This window comes from Podarcis filfolensis, assembly GCF_964270895.1.
Source record: "Podarcis filfolensis genome assembly, chromosome: 2".
Lineage (NCBI taxonomy): Eukaryota > Metazoa > Chordata > Lepidosauria > Squamata > Lacertidae > Podarcis > Podarcis filfolensis.
This window is the reverse complement of record NC_139605.1, coordinates 94,859,654-94,880,675: the sequence shown is the minus strand read 5'-3', so window position 1 is coordinate 94,880,675 and position 21,022 is coordinate 94,859,654. Positions and strand designations below refer to the sequence as shown.

Here is a 21,022-nt window from a genome sequence, read left to right as displayed (position 1 = left end):
GGCAGGGCTGGAATCTATTTTACCAACACTAAGGAAAGGGATTGCCAAAGAATTGATGCTTTTGAATTATGGTGCTGGAGGAGACTCTTGAGAGTCCCATGGACTGCAAGAAGATCAAACCTATCCATTCTTAAGGAAATCAGCCCTGAGTGCTCACTGGAAGGACAGATCCTGAAGCTGAGGCTCCAACACTTTGGCCACCTCATGAGAAGAGGAGACTCCCTGGAAAAGACCCTGATGTTGGGAAAGATGGAGGGCACAAGGAGAAGGGGACGACAGAGGACGAGATGGTTGGACAGTGTTCTCGAAGCTACAAACATGAGTCTGACCAAACTGCGGGAGGCAGTGGAAGACAGGAGTGCCTGGCATGCTCTGGTCCATGGGGTCATGAAGAGTCGGACACGTCTAAACGACTAAACAACAACAACAAAGGAAAGGGATCCAGCAATCGACTGTGATCTACCAAAACCTCACGGGGATCTACCAGTAGATCGTGATCGACCTGTTGGACATCCCTGCTCTAGATTGCTAAACTACATGGTTGTCCCTTATGCACGTAATGGGAAAATCAGCAATGGCACATCTTTATCCATGGGTCTCTGTGTTAGGCACAGTACCACATAAACACAAAAAACTAGGTTGCAATGCCTGTTCTCATTGTACCCAGGCAGATACCTGTGGGAAATCCTCAAGCAGAACCCAAGCACAAGAGCACTTTCCTCTCCTGTGGCTTCTAGCTACTGGTATTTGTTCTAGCAGAACAAACAGAAATTATATATGAGTTATGTACACTTCTTTTAATGAGTTACCAACTACAGGAGCATCATGACCTGGTTAAAACCTAGATTACGACCGTTAAATTACACAACTCGTTTTCATTGCCAATGTGGGAGTTGAATGCCCAATATGATATCTGGTTTTAGATGTAAATATAGGTCCCTGTGGTCAGTCCTCAGTCTAATTGGATATACTTGTAATATATACATAATAATAATATACATCTTATTTTATAAGTGGGTGTTGTCAAATTAGTATGTTAATTATCATGTGATGATGTAAGCACTATGGTATAAGGATTGCCTAAACTAAAAGGAAACTGTATTCACACCATCCTTTGAAGGAAATCCTGAGAGTCAACAGATACTTCCAAAGGGTCCTTGGCCAGCAACGAAGAAAACATCTGAATGACTTACCAGCTACTTTGAATATGGAATCTTTGTAAACTGAGAAAGTTAGCTTAATTGATGTAGCAGCGCAGACTAGTTTGGAGTGAGTGAACTGCCCCAATCCTTCACAGCTTCCATGGTCACTTTTTAATTTTTTAATTTTTAATAATGTTCTTTGTTTTGGAAGGTAGTGGAACCCTAGCCTTGAAATACATTTGGGGGAAATTCAGTATGTATCCCTCACCCCACTGCCCCCACTCCTCATTCATGGCGCTAAAAGTGTTATAAATTTTGACTTCCCAACAACTTCTTTTGAACTCTTCTGTTGGGCTCCCCAAGGAAGTAAGCTCTTCTATTACCCTTACCCTCACCTGTCTTCTTCAGTATTTCTGACAAAAGGCAGATCGCCAGTTCTTCCATGGTTACCTAACAAAACAGGATTCTGGGCCTATTTTTTGCTTGTTTGGACCAAGTTACCATATTTTTCGCTCTATAGGACGCACCGGCCCATAGGACGCACCTAGTTTTTTTTGGGGGGGGGAATAAAGGGGGGGGGAATTATTCCCCCCCCCCAGCCGCTGGAACTCCCGCAGGGCTCCCCAGGCTGCGGATAGCTTCCGGAAGCCTGGAGAGAGAGAGGGGTCGGTGCACACCAACCCCTCTCGCGCTCCAAGCTTCAGCAAAAGCCTGCATTCGCCCCATAGGACGCACACACCTATTTTTGGAGGGGGGAAAGTGCGTCTTATAGGGCGAAAAATACGGTAACTGCTCTTTCCAGTATGTGATCTGCTCAGTCTCGCAGCTGCTTTGGGAGTCAAGATGGTGGTTTCCCCAGGGCATTCAGAATGAAATAAGATTTGAGTTTTAAGTTTCCAGAAATCTTGAGGACTTGTGGGTAGTGGATTTTAAAAAGATGGACCTGTGCCGGAACAGCTGTTACGCTATTTCCACTCCCCATCTAGCTAGTCGCTGAGCTGCTGTTCTGTGCCAGAATGTTCAACAGATGTGTTGATTTTGCTTCTGTCTGTTGCATAGTTTTGATAGTAGGTGCAGTTTCTGTGAGACTGAAGTCTTTTTGGAATAAGTAAAACCTCTTTTTTATGGGGCAGAAATGGTGGAGCTGAGGTGGGGGGTAGCAGGGTGAGAGAGCTTGGGAGGCAGGAGACCCAAGAAATGGAGAGCCCAAATATCTGTGAATTACCGTACTTATCTATGATCACTGAAGATGTGCAAATAAAAGAACTTAAAAGCAAATTTGGAGATGGTTAGAATATTTCTGTTTAAAGAATTAGCATGTACAGTGGTACCTCTGGTTGCGAACAGGGATCCGTTCTGGAGCCCCATTCGCAACCTGAAAGGAGCGCAACCTGCGCATGCGCTGGTGCGATTCACTGCTTCTGCGCATGCGCGTGATGTCATTTTGCGTGTCTGCGCATGCACGAGCGGCGAAACCCGGAAGTAACCCTTTCTGGTACTTTCAGGTCATCGCAGGATGCAACCTGAAAACATGCAACCTGAAGCATACGTAACATGAGGTATGACTGTATTTAAATTTGAAATGTGTTGGGTAGTAGATCATTGGGCTCTACTGTGTGTGTGTGTGTGTGTGTGAGAGAGAGAGAGAGAGAGAGAGAGAGAGAGAGAGAGAGAGAGAGAGAGTGTACACAGACAGAGAAACTGACTTCAAGCTGTATTGCTGAACTTGGTCTCTCCTGCACATCAAGGGAGGGGGCTTTGTTAACAATGGAGCCCTCAGCTTGGCTGTCTAGGGAATGTGTATTGGAATGCAATGACCCAAACCACTGGTGAATGCTAAAAATAAGGCTCTTCCAGTGGTCTAGTTCAGTCTGTGGCCCTGGTTTGGGGGGCACTGTTTTCAGGATAGGAAAGCATGCTGGTGGAGATGTTCTGCACAGGCATGCTGAGTGTGTGATTTCTTCAGCGTTCAGTGCCTACATTGTTCAATAAGCGGATTAGAAAACACTGCATAAAGTGGCTTTTCAGGGGGCTGCTTTTATACCTGCTCCTTGCCTTGTTTTGCAAACCATGATTTCACAGTAGAGCCCATTCAGGCTGTTCAAATGGATTGGCCTTTTCAAGATCTCAGAGGTCACAGTTTCAGATTCACTTATTTCCCAGAGCACTGCTGTTTTTCTTGGGGCAGGAGGGAGGATGATTTCATAGGGGAGGGAAGGAGTTACTTTCTGAAATCCGGACCCTATTTGGGGGGTAATATATCTCCTGAGTTCAGTTGCTTAACATGCCGAAAAGCTTTGTCTGGCTTGTTGTCCCTAGTATTTTGTGGTTAAACAGCTGTGCAGCCACTTTGTCTAAAAATGAGATGTGTGATGCTACCAGCTGAGTTTCTATGTGGTATCGTATTTTGCATTCCTAGAGTAAGGGTGCTGAAATCCTGTTCCTTGACTATTCGTTTGAGGGAAATATGCCACGATATAAGCAGGGAGTTATTCTTACATTTGAAATGGTTCCTCTAAAGGGTTGGTGTGTCTTCTGATTTGCATATATTTCAATTTGAGATGTGATGGGAAGTAGGTGGTTTTTGTCTGCAGAATGTATACATGCAGACTATGGAATTTCATTCCTGTTATTTCTGGAGAAATGTGGCCAATGTCACTACCAAACATTTCTCTGCGATTAAAGGACCTAAAGCCCTTTCCCTTCCAAGGTTCTTTTTCTACCACAGAACAGCCAGTAGAATCATAGAATCGTAGAGTTGGAAGGGACCCTGAGTGTCATCTAGTCCAGCCCTCTTCAGTGCAGGAATATGCAGCTGTCTCATACGGGGATCGAACCTGTAACCTTGGCATTATCAGCACCACGCTCTAACCAACTGAGCTATCCATACTACTGTTTGTATGCTAGCCATTTGAGGTATATTTGTATAAATAGAAGAGGCCTGCTTGGGAAGAGATTTTAGAGCAATGGTCGCCAACCTCTTTGGGTCTGGGGGGCACGTTTGGAATTTGAGAAGGTTCCTACTGCCAAAGGTGTGGCTTAGCACTAAAAAGCTGCTGACTGCAAAAGAGCAGAAAAAGAAAAGAGATGGAAACATAAAATGTTTCAAATATGGAAAAAATCTGTTCAGGTGTTGATTTTGTTTTGTTTTTGGTTCACAAAAAATGTTTGGAAAACTCTCTTCTTTTCTGGACACAGTTAAGTCTTGGTTGTTATATTCCCCCTGTTGCTGGTTTGCTGCTGTAGAATAGAGTTGGAAAATAAAGATAACTGAATGCAGAAATAATTTTGAATTACTACAGCCAGTCATACATGCACAGATACACACACACACAGACACACACGCACACATCCCATTCTTAATTCTGGCTGGCGAGTGTTGTTGTTTTTTAAAAAAATCTTTAGGGAATGGAAAAGAATAGAATACAAACACAAGGAAAATACATGAAAAATGCATAAAATGAGCTTGACTCGTACTTGAACAATACTGGCTCATACTGGTATGATGTTTAAGGCTGACTATCATCTGCAAGCTTCTCAAAATTAGGGCTGTATGAGGAGAGAACAAGGATTATGCTTCTGCCTTTTCACTGTGCTGACTCTCCCCAAACAACTTTGGAACAATCCATGCTGTGGACCAGGCAGAGGTAAAGGTGATAACAGTGATGCCTTTAAAATGGGTCCCACCAAAACAACAACAACAACAACAAAATGGGAACAATCAGGAAAAAGGCGGTGATAATAATGACAACGACAACAAAATGTCTTTGGTAACAGGTCTGGGCTTCAGGGTTCCATTGATAGGGTGAATATTGCAGTACAGAGTTAAATAGACCAGTGGCCTGGTTCTGCATAAGGCAGCTTGCTACATTCACATGTTCATGTGACAGGCTGACACTGATGTAGAAAGTGCTTAACGGTCTTTTTCTTTGCCCTGCGAGAGAGGCTGCTGCATCTGTTTTACAAACTGGAAGCTGTGGTCGAGAGAGGGTCAGTGCCCGGCCACCCAGTGGGTCTGGCAGAAATGGAACTCAGAGTCAAGTGGTTTCCCCAAGTCCTTTCACAGCACAGGAGCCACAAGCCTTTTAGCTGCTTCCACTTTGGCCAGCATGCTTGAAACGTTGCTTGCTTCTCTCTTTTTTAAAATATTGTCCTCTCAGCATTGTTGCACTTTGAGGAAGTCTACCTGCTCTGCTCACCAGCCCTATCTGGGAATCAAGCACAGACATTGGTTTGAAGCTGGTGTTGGCCAACCAGTGTTGCCTGTTGGGAATTCATAAACCTGCTGAAGTGAGAATGAGACATTAGGGTTACTGACTTGAAAAAACATGCACACAAATTTGGACTTTTCTCTAATGCCACTTTGCAACTTGGGGAATGCTGCGCCTTCTGATTAAGTGAAGCTTAATGAAAACAGTTGGTTTTTTTTAATACTTCCAGCTTTCTTTTCCTTTTGCTCAGAGCATTTTATTCTTGCAGCAATGGATAAAGGTTAGACTGAGTTGATGGCTTGCCCAACACCACAGAGTGAGCTTCATAGCCAAGTGGGGTTGAGTCTGTTTCCCACATCAAAATCAAGCCCTCTAGCTCCTATTCCGCACTGGCTCTTGCAGTTAGTAACTTTCAGGTAATTTTTCCTGCCTTCTTCCTTCCTTTCTTCCTCTTTTGGTGCCACTCTCTCATGGTGGTGTAGCGAACCGTGCGAAAGCCACATGACTCGCTCAGCCAGCTCCAACTCAAGCCTTGATCCCAACTCCCAGTTCCAAGAGAATAACGTTCAAGTACAGACCTCCCGGTGGGATGAGCAGCAGAAGGTGTTTGCCTTGGAACAGATCTGTGGTGTCTTCAGAGTCGACCTGGGACAGATGCGGTCTCTTCGCCTGTTTTTCAGGTAGGATAATTCCTTTGGAGATGGTCTGACATGCCTTCCCTTGCCCTGTTACCTAGGAGAGTGACACGGCAGCAGGACCAGGGTGAATTTCCATCTTTCATTGTTCTCTGAGTGGAAGCCCACCTAGGAAGTTCTTATGGTATCAGGTGTTCTCTGTGAATGGTGGAGTGCTCCTCTGCGTCCGTCTTTCAAGCAACAGATTACCTGTACATCCTTTATGCATTCTGAACCAGTGATCCAAGACTTACTGTCTCTATTTCTTCCCAGTCCCACCACCTTTTTTGTGAGGGGATTTTACTGGGCTGGCAAAAATATATAATGTGGTGATTTAATAGTAGGCCAGATTCTATATATCCATACAAGTGGCTCTTCTTACCCAGCTTGGAATCCATAACTTGCATAAAACTTGGCTTCCTGAGGCTGGGGCTACACATTACCTCAGCAAACATGGATGTCTGCCAAGATAATATGTAATTCTAGCCTGGGAATTTGCTTCTGTTCCAATTTTTTTCCTTCACAGTAGTACCTCAGTTTAAGAACAGCCCTGTGTACGAACTACAGTATTCGGTTTACGAACTCCGCAAAACTGGAAGTAGTGTCCCGGTTTGCGAACTTTACCTCGGTCTAAGAACGGAAGCCGAACGATGGAAGGGCACCGGTGGCGGGAGGCCTCATTAGGGAAAGCACGCCTCGGTTTAAGAACGGTTTCGGTTTAAGTGCGGACTTCCGGAACGGATTAAGTTCGTAAACTGAGGTACCACTGTACCATGGTTTCAAAGAAAAGGTTTAAAATGTGAGGCAGAGAAGGTATTATAAAACTGTTGCCACATAGCATTTTCTTGTGACACAAACTGCCTGAACCAACATAGTCTTTCAGTCTGGCTGAAGGTTACACACCACTCCTTCTCTTCATGCTCAGGTAGCTGTGGAGCCCTGGGAGAACATAGCTGCTAGGGAAGATGCCTGAGCTTATGGAAACCTACCTTTTCCATCCTGATCTGTTCAGACTCCCCAGGATACCCAAGAGAACCTGAAACATTTTGGAGCATGAACCCAGAAGGAGACTCCTTTTGTTAATGGGTTAACTGCAGTTTCTTAAACCCCAAGGCAAAACGCATTGAGTAACTTGAGGAAATAATGGTTTTACACTGAAAGGAGGAAGGTAGCCTTAGCCAGTATTTGAAACTCCCATTTTTCTAAGCACATTTTGTGACAGGGAATTTCAATAGCGCCTAAGATTTCAGATACAAATTACAGAGTGGAAGAAAAGGAGGACCCTTTTCTGCCTCCCCACTTCCAGCTACTCTCTGAAGACTGGAGAAGAGACCCTCTTAAGAATATTAGGGGGGTGGGCAGGGGAAGGACTAGACCAGGCATGGCCAAAGTTGGCCCTCCAGCTGTTTTGGGACTACAACTCCCATCATCGCTAGCTAACAGGACCAGTGGTCAGGGATGATGGGAATTGTAGTCCCAAAACATCTGGAGGGCCAAGTTTGGCCATGCCTGGACTAGACCATGTGAAAAATGAACATAATGTTTTAGTTGCAGTTCATTCATTTTCAGCTTTGCATTCTGGTTATAAAAAAGCGTGCCTAGACATTCCATTGTTGTGCCCATTACTCGGATTAAGGCATAGCTGTCAACATTTCCCTTTTTTTTAAGGGAAATTCCCTTATTCTGAATAGGATTCCTCGCAAGAAAAGGGAAAAGTTGACAGCTATGGATTAAGGTGTGCCGTTTAGCTCCTAGCTTTCATATCTCAGTTTCTAACATTGGCCTTAGCATAGGAAATAAATGAAAGGTGAAAACAAACACTTTAAAAAAAAGGAAACTGCCCTACACCTAATCAGATCATTGGCTCACCCCACTTGATGTTGTCTGCATTGATTGGAGGCAACACTCCAGGGTTTCGGGGATTCTTTCCTAGACATGGATACGGCAGGGGTTGAACCTGAGACCTTTTTTATGCAAATTGCATGCTCTACCTCTGGACCTTTAATGAGTATAGTATAGTATAGTATAGTATAGTATAGTATAGTATAGTATAGAATAGATGAAAATTGACACTGAATTATGGGACATAAATATGGGCATGCACCTACTTTATACACCAGTTGGAAATCTTGGAACATGCTCAGTTTATGGCATCTGAAATGTACGTCCGTACAGTCCTGTTCATTCAATGTAAATTCATGAAAAAGAGCTTCCTTCCCAGTGGCAAAGAGCAGTGCGATGGAGCCTGGCCTTTAAGCCCTTGCCTAAGCCTCTGCATGCCTTTTTACGGCATATTTGTTCATAGTGCTTCAGCAACCAAGGCCTCTGGAAGTAACTCAAACCACTTCCCAAAGCGGCAGCACTCGCCATAGTGTTTTGAACCCACTTACAGAATCCCGCTGAAAATGTATTTAAAGTTTAAAGTGTGTGGTTTTGCAGTAAGGTGCAGAATCGTTGCAGTAAGGTGTTTATGACACTGGCACCCCACATGAGCGGTATGTATGGGATTATCCCATTTTCTTCTCACAGATAAGTGTGTAAGGTAGCATTAGATAGTGACTAAACCAAGCTCACTCAGAGACCTCGTGGGCATGTTAACACTAAGCCAAACCATGTGTCCCACTGCGTTTGAGGCACTCCCTTGGCCTTACACCAGGCATAGGGAACCTGTGGCCCTCCAGATATTGTTGGACTCACAACTGCCCAGCCCCAGCCAGCATGGCACAAGGTTGAGGGCAATGAAAATGTCAGTCGAACAACATCTGGACAGCCACAGGTTCCTCACTCCTGCTTACATCATATTTTGTATATTCTGTAGCTCACTCACTAAATTGCCTCTTTGCACATCCTCTTTCCTCTTTGGTTCTGATTTTTAGGGCCTGTAACTGTTGAGAGCGTTTTCTAGGGTCTTTGCTGTGTAAACAGGAAGTATGCATTTCTTCTATTCCATAAAATTCAGCTCCTTTTCAGGCTACCAAGTGGGATGGGGGTGGGGAACAAGAGGAAGTCTCTTCATTTAGAACGGGGAGAGCTGAAGGGCTATGGCTAATTATCCTATTAATCACAGGTAAATTAACAGGATTTGCATATAATTTTCATAAACATGACAGCTGTTACACTTATACAGCATTTATTTATTTATATAAGTTTTTCCTTTAAAAAATAAAAATAAAATCCTGCCTTTATAGCGGGTACACATCATTCCAAGGGAGATTTTCAACAAATGTGTCACAATTTAACAATGAAACCCCCAATAACAATGCAACATACAGTCAGATACAATATGAGGGTTATTTTTCTGCTGTTGCTGCCCACAAATACAAAGTTGAAATAAATAAATAAAAATCCAGTAGCACCTTAGAGACCAACTACATTTGTTCTGGGTATGCACACTTCTTCAGTATCTTTTTTATTTATTTCGACTGCGTCAGACCAACACGGCTGCCTACCTGAATCCACAAATACACAGATAGCTAAATACAGTGGTCCCTTGGTTCTCGAACTTAATCCCTTCCGGGAGTCTGTTCGACTCCTGAAACCGTTCGAAAACCAAGGTGCAGCTTCCGATTGGCTGCAGGAGCTTCTTGCACTCAAGCGGAAGCCTCATCGGACGTTTGGCTTCCGAAAAACATTCACAAACCGGAACACTTACTTCCAGGTTTTCAGCATTCGGGAGCCGATTTGTTTGACAACTAAGCCGTTCGAGAACCAAGGTACCACTGTATCTGAAATGTGTATTGATTTATGGAACAAAGTTGACATGAAGCGATGAAAGGTTGGAAGCCCTTGACAAGCTAGCTTTGTTTGTTTCCTCCATTTCAGTCCTTGAGCTGCCCCTGTTATTTAGCTCCTGTTTTTGGTTTTTACAGTTCCAAGTGGTGTATGAATAACAATGAGGACTAGAGGACATGGAGTTACAAAGGAAAGCTGGGGTTCTTGGTTGTGGGGGGAGGGTTATATTATTTATTATAACGCAGTCAGTGTTTTATGTATGTGTGAGAAAGACAGAGAGAAAGAGGGCTTTGTACCTGTCCGGTGAGTGTGCGTTGTTTATGTGGGGAATGTGTGAGTGTGTGGTCTCTGCCTGTGCAGGATATTTTTGTGTGTATGTATATACATTGGCCATACCCACTGGTGGCATGTGGCTGAACATCCCTTGGGCTGGAAAAGGTTAGCCACTGCTGATTAACGCCATGAGTCCTGGAGTTCATTTGAGAAGCAAACTGGTCTTGGCAGCCGACTCCTTTGCCCAGGCCCTTAGGATCTACTGGCTGGGGGGGGGGGCACTGTTCCACCTGATACTGCTTTTGTTTGTACAGTGCCTAGCATACCAGGACTCTGGTTGATTACCATAAACAACCTGGTAAGTACTGCCAGATGTAAGGGAAAAAAAACCCCACCCCAATCTTTTTTTGGGTACCAAGAAAAGTGCAGTGTTCTCTGCACTGTGAGACCTCACAAGCGCCAATTGGGCCATGAAAGCTCATAATCAGAGCAGTGTGTGCTCTGCAGGGGGCGAAATGAAAATGAAAAGCAACCTCTACACCCGGGGTGGGGGGGGAGGAGAGGGGGGAAGCAAAGTATGTGCTCAGAATATATTATGCAAACTAAGGTCAGATGATTTGCATAATTCATTTTGATTGCAGTTTGGAGTTTTCAGAGAACTTGCCATTTCGGTCCTTGCAGATACATTCTATGGGGAAGGGGGGAACGAGAGAGAGAGAGACAGAGAAAGAGAGAGAGAGAGAGAGAGGGAGTGCAATGGAGGAGGAAGGAATTGGGGTGCTTGAAGCTTGGGAAATGATGTAGAAAAAGATGGCTGTCGATGCAAGGCACAGACTTCTGATTCCTGGAAACGCTCCCTAAATTGGTTTGGTTTTTGAGTCTTAAGAAAGCATATGCTTCAATGAGAGGTGCCTAAACCGCATTAGATTGTGTAGCGCGGTTCACATTTCTTTGGAAGGGTGCTGTATATATTCTCAGCCCAGCCATGCAACATGCACGCAGGACTCACAAATGTTGTTTGCGCTGTCTGTATTTGAACAACGTCCCACCCCCTAGATGTTCTGACCAGTAAACTGTGCTCTTAACTACATACTCCCTCTTTTCTTTCCCGGTCCCTCCACCATTTTCCTTCAGTGATGAGGCATGCACCAGTGGGCAGCTGGTTGTTGCCAGCAGGGAAAGTCAGTACAAGATTTTCCACTTTCACCACGGCGGCCTGGATAAACTTTCCGAAGTGTTTCAGCAATGGAAATACTGCACAGAGACCCATCTCAAAGACCAGGTAAGCTGTAAAGTCCAGAGTAGACCTGGGGAGCCTCCACACACCCTCTCCACCCCTAGTAGATGTGGTCTGTGGATTTCTAGCTAGAAATGAAGAAATGTGAGCAGCATCTCTTCTTGTTTCTGACATGTCTGGAAAAGTGGTGGCAAGTGCCCTGGAAGGCTCAGAGGTCAACAGTAGATAGAGCCAGAGCTAACCTACCAGGCCAGGTTCAAAGCTCTTGTATTGCTATGCAAAGCTTTGGGCAACCTGGGTCCAGAATACCTTATATCACTCTGGAGGAGGGAGGTTAGTTGTGTCCCTGTGCTACAGAGGCCCAATTGGCCGCATCCAGAAGTCAAACATTCAGTGCTGCCAGTCTATGCTGTGGATCACTCTTCTGGCAGAGACTCAGCAGACAGCCTTCCTTTTTATATCAGGCGTCTCCTGAAGATATTTTTTGTGTGTGTGTGCTGACAGGTTAGAAAAAGAAGAAGATCGAGAAGATTATTTTGTACTGCCTTTACAGGCTTTTGTACGTTGCTGATGTTTTCTGGGAGGGCAGTTTATAAATACTATTATAAGTGAATGAATGAGTAACAGAGCGAACCAGTTCTAGTTTTATCCCCTTCCTCCTCCCCCTCGACTGGTTGAAAGTAAGAAGGCAAGGCAGGTAAGGGCTGGCTGGCTGCCTGGCTGAGAGCCAATGTGGTGTAGTGGTTAAGAGCGGTGGACTCGTAATCTGGTGAATTGGGTTCACTTCTCTGCTCCTCCACATGCAGCTGCTGGGTGACCTGGGCCAGTCACACTTCTCTGAAGTCTCTCAGCCTCACTCACCTCGCAGAGTGTTTGTTGTGGGGGAGGAAGGGAAAAGGAGATTGTTAGCTGCTTTGAGACTTCCTAGGGTAGTGATAAAGCGGGATATCAAATCCAAACTCCTCCTCTTCTTCTTCTTCTTCTTCTTCTTCTTCTTCTTCTTCTTCTTCTGAGGTTGGTGGGGCTGTGCCCCATTCTTGCTGGCAGGCCAGCTTCCCTGCTTGTCTGAAGAGCTGCCAGGGGTTTGTAGACACTGGTGATGCACTTCCCTTGGTTTGTTCTTTCTCTTGCTCGAGAAGAGGGCCATCCAAAGTATTTGTTTAATCCAATATTGGGGATTAACGAGGAGCAGGCTTACGTAGGTTATGTAAGCTCCTGGCAAGGTGACACTGGGTTAAGAAATTTTAGCCAAACAGGAGTTTCGAATAACGGAGGATTTGCTTTATTGGGCAGAGTGTTCGCCTTTATAAACCTCTTCTGCAGCTAGAAGATTTGGGCCTCGTTTCATTTCCTTTGCTTCTTGTGGCCTGCGGCAGCCTTATGAAATAGGCCAGCTGTTTATATAAACGGCGAAACCACAGATCTAATTCTCTCAGGGTTCTCTTCTGTGTGTTATGTGTCCAGTATGAGCACAGGGTGAGTCCACAGATCGGGTGGAATCTGAACTCCAGTCCAGGATGCAGCAAGTGTCCTGACTTGCCCATCCTGTCTCTGCAATTAGGCTTGTGCTGAGTGTTCAGTCTATGACTTCTAGCCGTCTGTATTCAAATGATGTTTTGACAAGGCCTATTGGCATATCTTGCTTCATTCTGCACAAAGGCCTTGCAAAGGCCATAATTATATGTTTAAAGATACTAGAGATGCTTGTTAGAAACAGTGATTTCTACATTCCCTTCCTTCTCCCCAGCCCCCCTCCCCACTTCTTCCCCTGCTGCTTTCCCCTCATTATAGTACCACGGGGGCTTCCATCTGTGTTGAGTAACCTTTTGATTTTTAAATTAAATGTCAGCTGCAGTTTTCACCCAGGAATGGCAAGCGTCCTCGGAGAGCCTGGCACCGCTGCCTTCTCTCCTTCGTAACAGCAGCCCTTTTGTATGTGGCCAATCAGATGTAATTTATTGCGTGCATTCCTGGGCAGGCTCACGATATTGCTGCAAGCCGTGTTAGCTCTGATCTTGGGCAGGGGAGGGTGGGAAAGGCAGCCAGCCGAACCAAGCAGTGCGTCACGTCGCTCTGATCCTTAATTACTCCCAATTACGCTTGCTGGCTTGGGCTGGAAGTCTCCCCAAACTTCCAAGGCTTTGCCGCCCTCCCAGGACAGTCTCTCTCCAGACAAAAATCGTCTTCTTTTTCCGCTGTGGCGACCTGGATATAAGATGTCCAAGCCATGGGAATGGGAGGTCAGGCTCCTGCAGCTATTGCTCTAGCCCTCTGTCCTGGTTTTGTCTCCCAATTAGCAGCTCACTGACGTGAAGACCTGCATGCAGTTCTCCATCCGAAGGCCCAAGCTGCCCTCCTCGGAGACCCACCCAGAGGAGAACGCTTACAAGCGCCTGGATGTCTCTGCGTGGCTCCATCATCTAAATGAGGCTGGGCAGGTAGAAGAAGAGTACAAGCTGAGGAAGGTGAGGGAGAAGACACAGTGGCATGTTTTGCTCTGCTGGTTCCAAGAGAAGAAAGGTCTCCCAAGTGGAGCGTGGAGCAGTTGTGCTTATTTGGCCTCCAGGAACCTTTGCACGTCTTCCCAGCCTTTGGCAACGGGGAGGCAGCACCTGTCAGCTCCCTGCAGGCTAACGTAGCAACTCTCTGGATCTCTGGTTTGTTGCTGCATTGATTGCCCAGCAGTTTGGGACATGAAGACCAGTGAGCATTTCTAGGGGTGCTTGCACAGTATGTGAAGGCCTATAAAAGCAATTGAGACTGTCTGGCTTTAAAATAATTAAGGGCTTTGGGGTGGGGGAGGCGGTATGTGAGTCCAAGTGTGAAGTTTCCAAGATTGGGGATTAAGCAGTGACGTGAGAATGATGTGTTAATTGTATAGCCTCTCCAGGGGGGTTATTGACATTGAAATGAGTTTGATTTGTGTCTCCCCTGGGAAAAGGGGGGGCTCTGCTTTCCCTCTAAACATGTGCAGATTGTGGGGCTCCTGAATCTCAAGGCGTCACTTGTCAGAGGAGGAGAGCAAAAGAGGTCCAGTTTCAGAAACTGTGGCATTTTCCTCTGTTGCAACCTCTTTATCATTTCCCCTCTGCCCTCCCTCCCTTCCTCCCCAGGCTATTTTCTTTGGTGGGATCGATGTCTCCATCCGTGGTGAGGTCTGGCCTTTCTTGTTGCGCTACTACAGCTATGAATCCACTTCAGAGGAGAGGGAGGCGCTCCGAGTGCAGAAGAGAGAGGAATACTTTGAGATCCAGCAGAAAAGGTAATGAGGGGTGGCAGTGGCTCCAACTCCAGACTTTCAAGGTTTACATGTTTCTTTCTTTCTTTCTTTCTTTCTTTCTTTCTTTCTTTCTTTCTTTCTTTCTTTCTATTACTTTTATAAATGCTGAACTACTTGGTTCTGTAAACCTCAATCCTAAACCCCAGATCTGCTGCATGGAGGGTTAGGATGGGGAGGGTGAGGGAGTCAGCACATCACATTTTCCTGCAAGTGTAAGGACTTTAGTCCTTCTGCCTCTCAGGGGAATGGAGGGGACTTTGAATCCAGCAGGTCCATACCCGTGTGTGTGTGTGTGTGTGTGTGTGTGTGTGAGATGCCTCTTTCTCCCCAACCTCCCTCCCTCAGCCATTCTTCTTTTAAATCCTCCCTCCCCTGGCAATTGAAACAATGAAGGGGGAATTAACTATCCCCAGAAAATGAACCTTCACAGTAGGTCCAATGTCACATTTTGGGTGGGACGTATACAGAAAAGAGGCAACTGCTCTGTCCTCCCCAACTGCCCCAGATCTCCTTTATTTTGACCCTTACCTGAAAGTACTCCCAGGTCCATTGGCATAGCTGTCAACATTTCCCTTTTTATAAAGGGGAATTCCCTTATTCTGAATAGGATTCCTCGCAAGAAAAGGGAAAAGTTGACAGCTATGTCCATTGGCAGCAGTGGGTGGTTTGGGAGTGCACTCATGTTGTAATGTGGCGCCTAGGCTCTCCCTGACACCAGAGGAGCAGAAGGCATTCTGGCGGAATGTGCAGTTCACGGTCGACAAAGATGTGGTGAGGACGGACCGCAGTAACCAGTTTTTCCGAGGAGAGAACAACCCCAACGTGGAAACAATGAGGTGATTGTTGTAACCCATTAGTGCCCCCCAAAATACACTGAGAACCTTGCACCCACTTGGAAAGCCCAGATCCATCTGTGTTTTGGTCACCCAACCTCATACGCTTCCAGCTAAACCCTTTCAAAGGTGGGCCGGGCGAAGCAGGTGGAGCCTGCAACAATATTGTAGTATGGAGTGCTCCTTTTCATGTTGCCAGCCAGCCATGCCCATTGCCACTCCGCTCCACTCCATTCCATCCCCCAGCCACCCTAACAGCGAGTCAACATTCTGTGCCTACTGAGCATGCTCACAGACCCTCCAAGTGTCCCTATGTCCCAGGGACAGGCCCAGATTTACAGAAGCCATCCCGGTTTCTGATTTGCTCCCAGAATGTCCCGCCTTTCCTTAGGACGTCCCTGTTTTCATCTTGGAAATGTTGGAGGGTATGGTAGGATGTCCCTACTTTCATTGGATAAATATTAGAGAGGGTATGGAGTTAGCCAACCCCCAAGCCATCTGAAGGCAGCCCTGTATAGGGATTTTAAAAAAATGTTTAATGTTTTATCATATTTTTTATACATGTTGGAAGCCGCCCAGAGTGGCCGGGGCAACCCAGTCAGATGGGCGGGGTATAAGTAGTAAAATTATTATTATGGAATAAGAGGTCCCTAATTCCGTTGGAGAAATGTTGGAGGGTACATGCTCAGGCCTCTCTGGGTTGCTCCACCATCCCAGCCTCACCGTCTGGTCATTTGACCATCCTCTTCCTAGGCGGATCTTGCTGAACTATGCAGTGTACAACCCTGCCATTGGCTACTCCCAGGGGATGTCTGACCTTGTTGCCCCACTTCTCGCGGAGGTCCTGGATGAATCGGATACATTCTGGTGCTTTGTGGGTTTGATGCAGAACACGATCTTCATCAGTTCCCCTCGTGATGAGGATATGGAGAAACAACTGGTGAGAATTTGACCTTGGAGCACTCTTCTCCCCCCGCCCACCTTATTTATCTCTTTTCTTCCTCCTCCGCACTCCATTTGCCCTTTAAATCCTAAATGAATCGGAAATGTGAAATCTGCATCCGTGATGGATGAACTTACCTGAGGAAGTTGTAGTAGCTGCAAGGAGGAGGAGGTGCTGTATCCAACATGTAGGATATACTGGTGACACATTGCTCCAAATGGCTGCTCCCTACAGCTTCGTGTAAATGTGAAATGGCACTGGGAAGAGGATATTACCCTTCAGAACCCCATAGCACAAGTGGCAGTGGGGTGAGGAACAGTTGCCATGGAGGCCCTGAACTCAGGAGCTGGCAACCCAAGGCAACCTCAGCATGGATGTTGGTCACCTAAAACCACTGTTCTGGGTTCCTCCAACATCATACCCAAGATAAGCTTGGTCAAGGAGGCTGTTGGGGCATCAGGGTGGGAACTACACCGACAGCATTTGCAAGCTGTCTCCCAATACCAGGTGCAACCTTCCAGTCCCACTCGAAGGGATAGCGAGAAGTTAACTCCTTGTGGACTGCAGCAATGCGTCCCTTATCCCCATCCCACCAGTCTGAGGTGATGTCACACTGAGTACTTGGACAGGTAGACCTGAGTCAGATCTAACCATCCCAGCAACCTCCACTCAGGCCTTGGTGATAGGCACCAGGTCAGCCCCACTCATCCACGATCAAATCGTGGACGAACATGGTTTTTCTACAGACCGACCTGATAGTCAGCAGCAAAACCACCAGACTATTGAGGCCGTAAGCAGTGCACCCACTAGCACCAGGGATAAAAAGGTAAAGGGACCCCTGACCATTAGGTCCAGTCGTGACTGACTCTGGGGTTGCGGTGCTCATCTCGCTTTATTGGCCGAGGGAGCTGGCATACAGCTTCCGGGTCATGTGGCCAGCATGACTAAGCCGCTTCTGGCAAACCAGAGCAGCACACAGAAACGCTGTTTACCTTCCCGCCAGAGCGGTACCTATTTATCTACTTGCACTTTGATGTGCTTTCAAACTGCTAGGTTGGCAGGAGCAGGGACCAAGCAATGGGAGCTCACCCCGTTGCGGGGATTCGAACCGCCAACCTTCTGATTGGCAAGTCCTAGGCTCTGTGGTTTAACCCACAGCGCCACCCGCGTCCCTGAAGCACCAGGGATACAGTGCTCCTAATAGGACTGCTTGCATTAGTGAATGAATTAGTTTTATTCTGTGAACTGCCCTGAGACCCCCAGGTATAGGGCGGTATATAAATTCAAATAACAATAACAATAGTAATAATAATAATAATAATAATAATAATAATAATAATAATAATAGAAGCAGCTCTTAAGAGGTGTGCCCGCTCCTGCTGAGCTTGAGGGGTTTCGGGGCAGGAATGCCCAGTGGTCTAGGGGGGAGTAGCGGGGTTTTCTTCCCCTTCTCTGGAGCTGAACTGAGCTCCCCTTCCACTTTGCCAGATGTACCTGCGAGAGCTGCTGCGGCTGATGCATGTGCGCTTCTACCACCACCTGGTCTCCCTTGGGGAGGATGGCCTTCAGATGCTCTTCTGCCACCGCTGGATCCTCCTCTGCTTTAAGCGTGAGTTTCCCGATGCTGAGGCTCTGCGTATATGGGAAGCCTGCTGGGCTCACTACCAGGTAAGGTTTAAAAGGGGGCTGGAGGAGCGGGGCAGTTAGAAGGGTCCTTTTTGTCGGTGGGGCTCCTGCACTGCTCCTTGGAGGATGCTGAATGGGGGGATGTTGCCGGTTGCAGCTGCTGTCCTTCCAGGCCTCTCTCCCCTCCCCCAGCCATGACTGTGACGAGCTCTGTGTGTGTGTGTGTGTGTGTGTGTGTGTGTGTGTGTGTGTGTCCCTCCCCCTCCACACTGCTTGTCTTCTCTCCCACTGTTTGCCTCTGACATTACACAAATCGATGCAAATTTCACCCTGACGGTTCATTACTGAGCTCCTGGGCTGTTCTTGCTGCTGTCGCAACCCATCAGCCAAAGCGGCCCTCAGCCTGCCTTGTGCAGTGGGTTTGCTGCAACCCTGGCTTTCTCTCCCAGCTGCAGATGTTGCTGTGTGAAGGGCAGGCGCGCGCACATACACACAGAGGCAAGCTAATTTTCAACTTCCTTGTGAGGTTAGCCCCAGGACTGAGCAGCGTATGGTTTCTGTCTGACCTGGTCTCGTCTGCAGGAAAGGAGGTTGCCACCAAACTGTGTTCGCCGTATGCTGCTTGCTCGCATTACTCTCTGCCAAATAGTTGCTCTCTGGTGGTGGTCTGGGAAGGGGGAGGGGAGATTGCTTTGAATCCTCGTGGCAGCGATTTCACCGCCCTTTGCCAGGTGGTTTAGACTCCTGTGCTCTTAAAACTCAGTGTATTAAGCAAGTAGAACAGGGGCAGCCAACGTGGTGCCCTCCAGAAGTTGCTGGACTCCCAGCCCTCAATAATCTCTAGCCAGCATATGGCCAGTAGTCGAGGATGATGGGAATGCAAGTCCGGCAAGATCTGGAGAGCACAACTTTGCCTATCCCTGCAGCAGATCTTAATTCTGTGTGCAGAATTATTCAGAATGGAGCTTTTTGTAAATTAAGTGTTAACGCAGCATATCCAGTACCTAATTTGTTGGTTGCTCACTTGAAAACATTTTACTAGAAATAATATTCCCTCTCATGCCTTTACTTCTTCAAAGTGAAAACAGATATAACTGGGTCAAAAAACTTACAGACTTGCTAGATTTCATATACTTCAACACTGTAGGCTTTTGTCTTGTAAGCATACACCAGTTCTCTCAGAATGCATCCAGATTTCATGCATGTAACTGGGCAGACTGCCAGGATTTGCAGTCTGCCTTACTAGTTTTGACTTCCTCTTTCTCTGTGGCCCTGATTCAAGAGATTTCTGCATTGCTTTTGAAAGTGTATAGCTCTCTAGATTTATTATAAAGCGTTGCCATCCTGTGCTTCTTTTAATAAGATTAGGGTGGCATACATGATTTCTCCACCTCCTACTTTATCCTCACAACAACCTTGTAAGGTAGAGCATGTGACTGACTGCCCCTAGGCCACCTAGTGGGGATTTCAACTTGACTCTCTTCAATCACACAACAAAGCTCTAACCTCTACACAACAGTACCACAGCATTGTGCGAAGTACAGTGCTGCCTTTGTCTTTAAACTTCTGCCTAACAGTGGTTGGGAGAGAGTGAATAGCTTTTCCTTCTCACCTTGCCACATCATTTATAATTCCCATTACCTTTCGCATGCTCCTACATTGAAGGGGTTGGACTAGATCCCTCAGGATCTCTTCCATTTCTACAATTCTACGATTCTCCCATTCACTGGCTTTTTTTTAAGCCAAAAAGCTACCAATGTGATCTTGTTGCCACAATCGGTGCATCTTTCTAGCCCTCCTTCCCTTGATCATTTTCTTCTCTTGCTGCTGCAGACAGACTATTTCCACCTCTTCATCTGTGTGGCTATTGTGGTGATCTATGGAGACGATGTCATCGAACAGCAGTTGGCCACTGACCAGATGCTTCTGCACTTTGGGAACCTGGCCATGCACATGAATGGGGAGCTCATACTCAGGAAGGTAAATTTAAAATTGCAGGTGTTAAACAAACAGACAGACAGACAAAAAACCCTTTGCAATTCTATCTGCTCCAAAACAGCATATGGAAGGCTGTGCAGTGTTCTCCTTTTGTGAGTGGTGTCAAGTCTCTGTTACGATTTGGGTGTGAGATGGGCAATTTAGATGAACTCCGCAGTTTCTCGTATCCGCTATTTGTGCCATGTGCTGTTTTGTGGGCTTGTGTATTCACATCTACTCTGCCATCCTACTTCCAGGCTAGAAGTTTGCTTTATCAGTTCCGCCTGCTGCCTCGGATCCCTTGTGGTCTGCATGACCTGTGCAAACTCTGCGGGACAGGAATGTGGGACAGTGGCTACATCCCCGCTGTGGAGTGTACGGGGAACCACCCAGACTCTGATAGCTGCCCTTATGGAGGCATGGTGGATGAACCTTCTCCCAAGCCAGGGAACGAAAGCAGGAGGGGACTGAAAACACGGGAGGTCTTCGCTTTCCGGAAATGACATCTTCCTGGGGCTTGGGTGCCCGAAGACTGGAAGAGAAATGGAAGCGAAACAACTTGGCGCAGTTGAGACGCACTCTCAGCAGACATCAACAGGAGACAAGAGGAGGCAGATTTTTCTCCTCAGTGTCCCAAAGGAGATGGATGAGTGGATGGGAGAAGGAAGGTGATGGCACCGAGTGGAAGAGTCTCCCTTGTGGTCAAAGCAAGATCTTGATGTGTGTCCTATATACCTGGAAGGGCGTTGCTCTGACTGTCCCGACTTTCGTTGTTGTTGTTGTTGCTTTACAGTTCGGAACATTTTGAAGGGAGTGCACAAGGCTGAGCCTGGTGTATCAAGAGTTCCAAGGGGCAAAAGGATTCCCTCTCCTAATACACACACACACACACACACACACACACACACACACTGCTGCCATAGGGGAATGTAGATGGCTTAAGACAATGAGTCCACAACCAGCAACGCAGTAGATGGAGGGGCAATGCTACTCCAGCCCCTCCATCCCAAACACACCCATGCACCTGTGCACGCCCGTGTTGCTTTAACCAAAACACCATGGCTCTCTGGCTTCTGCATAAAGCCACGGTGATC

At 46.6% G+C, this 21,022-nt stretch overlaps 1 protein-coding gene across 10 annotated transcripts in view; it reads left to right on the top strand.

The window, feature by feature from the left end:
• TBC1D16 (TBC1 domain family member 16) overlaps positions 1-21,022 on the top strand; it is a 58,428-nt gene extending 37,406 nt beyond the window's left edge. For 4 of the 10 annotated variants that reach the window (XM_083598679.1, XM_083598677.1, XM_083598676.1 and 1 more), the window contains exons 6-14: positions 5,836-6,033; positions 11,167-11,314; positions 13,567-13,734; positions 14,383-14,531; positions 15,251-15,385; positions 16,136-16,322; positions 17,814-17,993; positions 19,785-19,931; positions 20,186-21,016. In XM_083598679.1, the coding sequence (XP_083454805.1) occupies positions 5,836-6,033; positions 11,167-11,314; positions 13,567-13,734; positions 14,383-14,531; positions 15,251-15,385; positions 16,136-16,322; positions 17,814-17,993; positions 19,785-19,931; positions 20,186-20,431 (1,558 nt within the window). In that variant the 3' untranslated portion in view covers positions 20,432-21,016. Of the gene's footprint in view, positions 1-5,835; positions 6,034-11,166; positions 11,315-13,566; positions 13,735-14,382; positions 14,532-15,250; positions 15,386-16,135; positions 16,323-17,813; positions 17,994-19,784; positions 19,932-20,185 lie in introns of all 10 variants that reach the window. The other 6 variants (XM_083598682.1, XM_083598681.1, XM_083598683.1 and 3 more) reach the window with 4 other exon arrangements.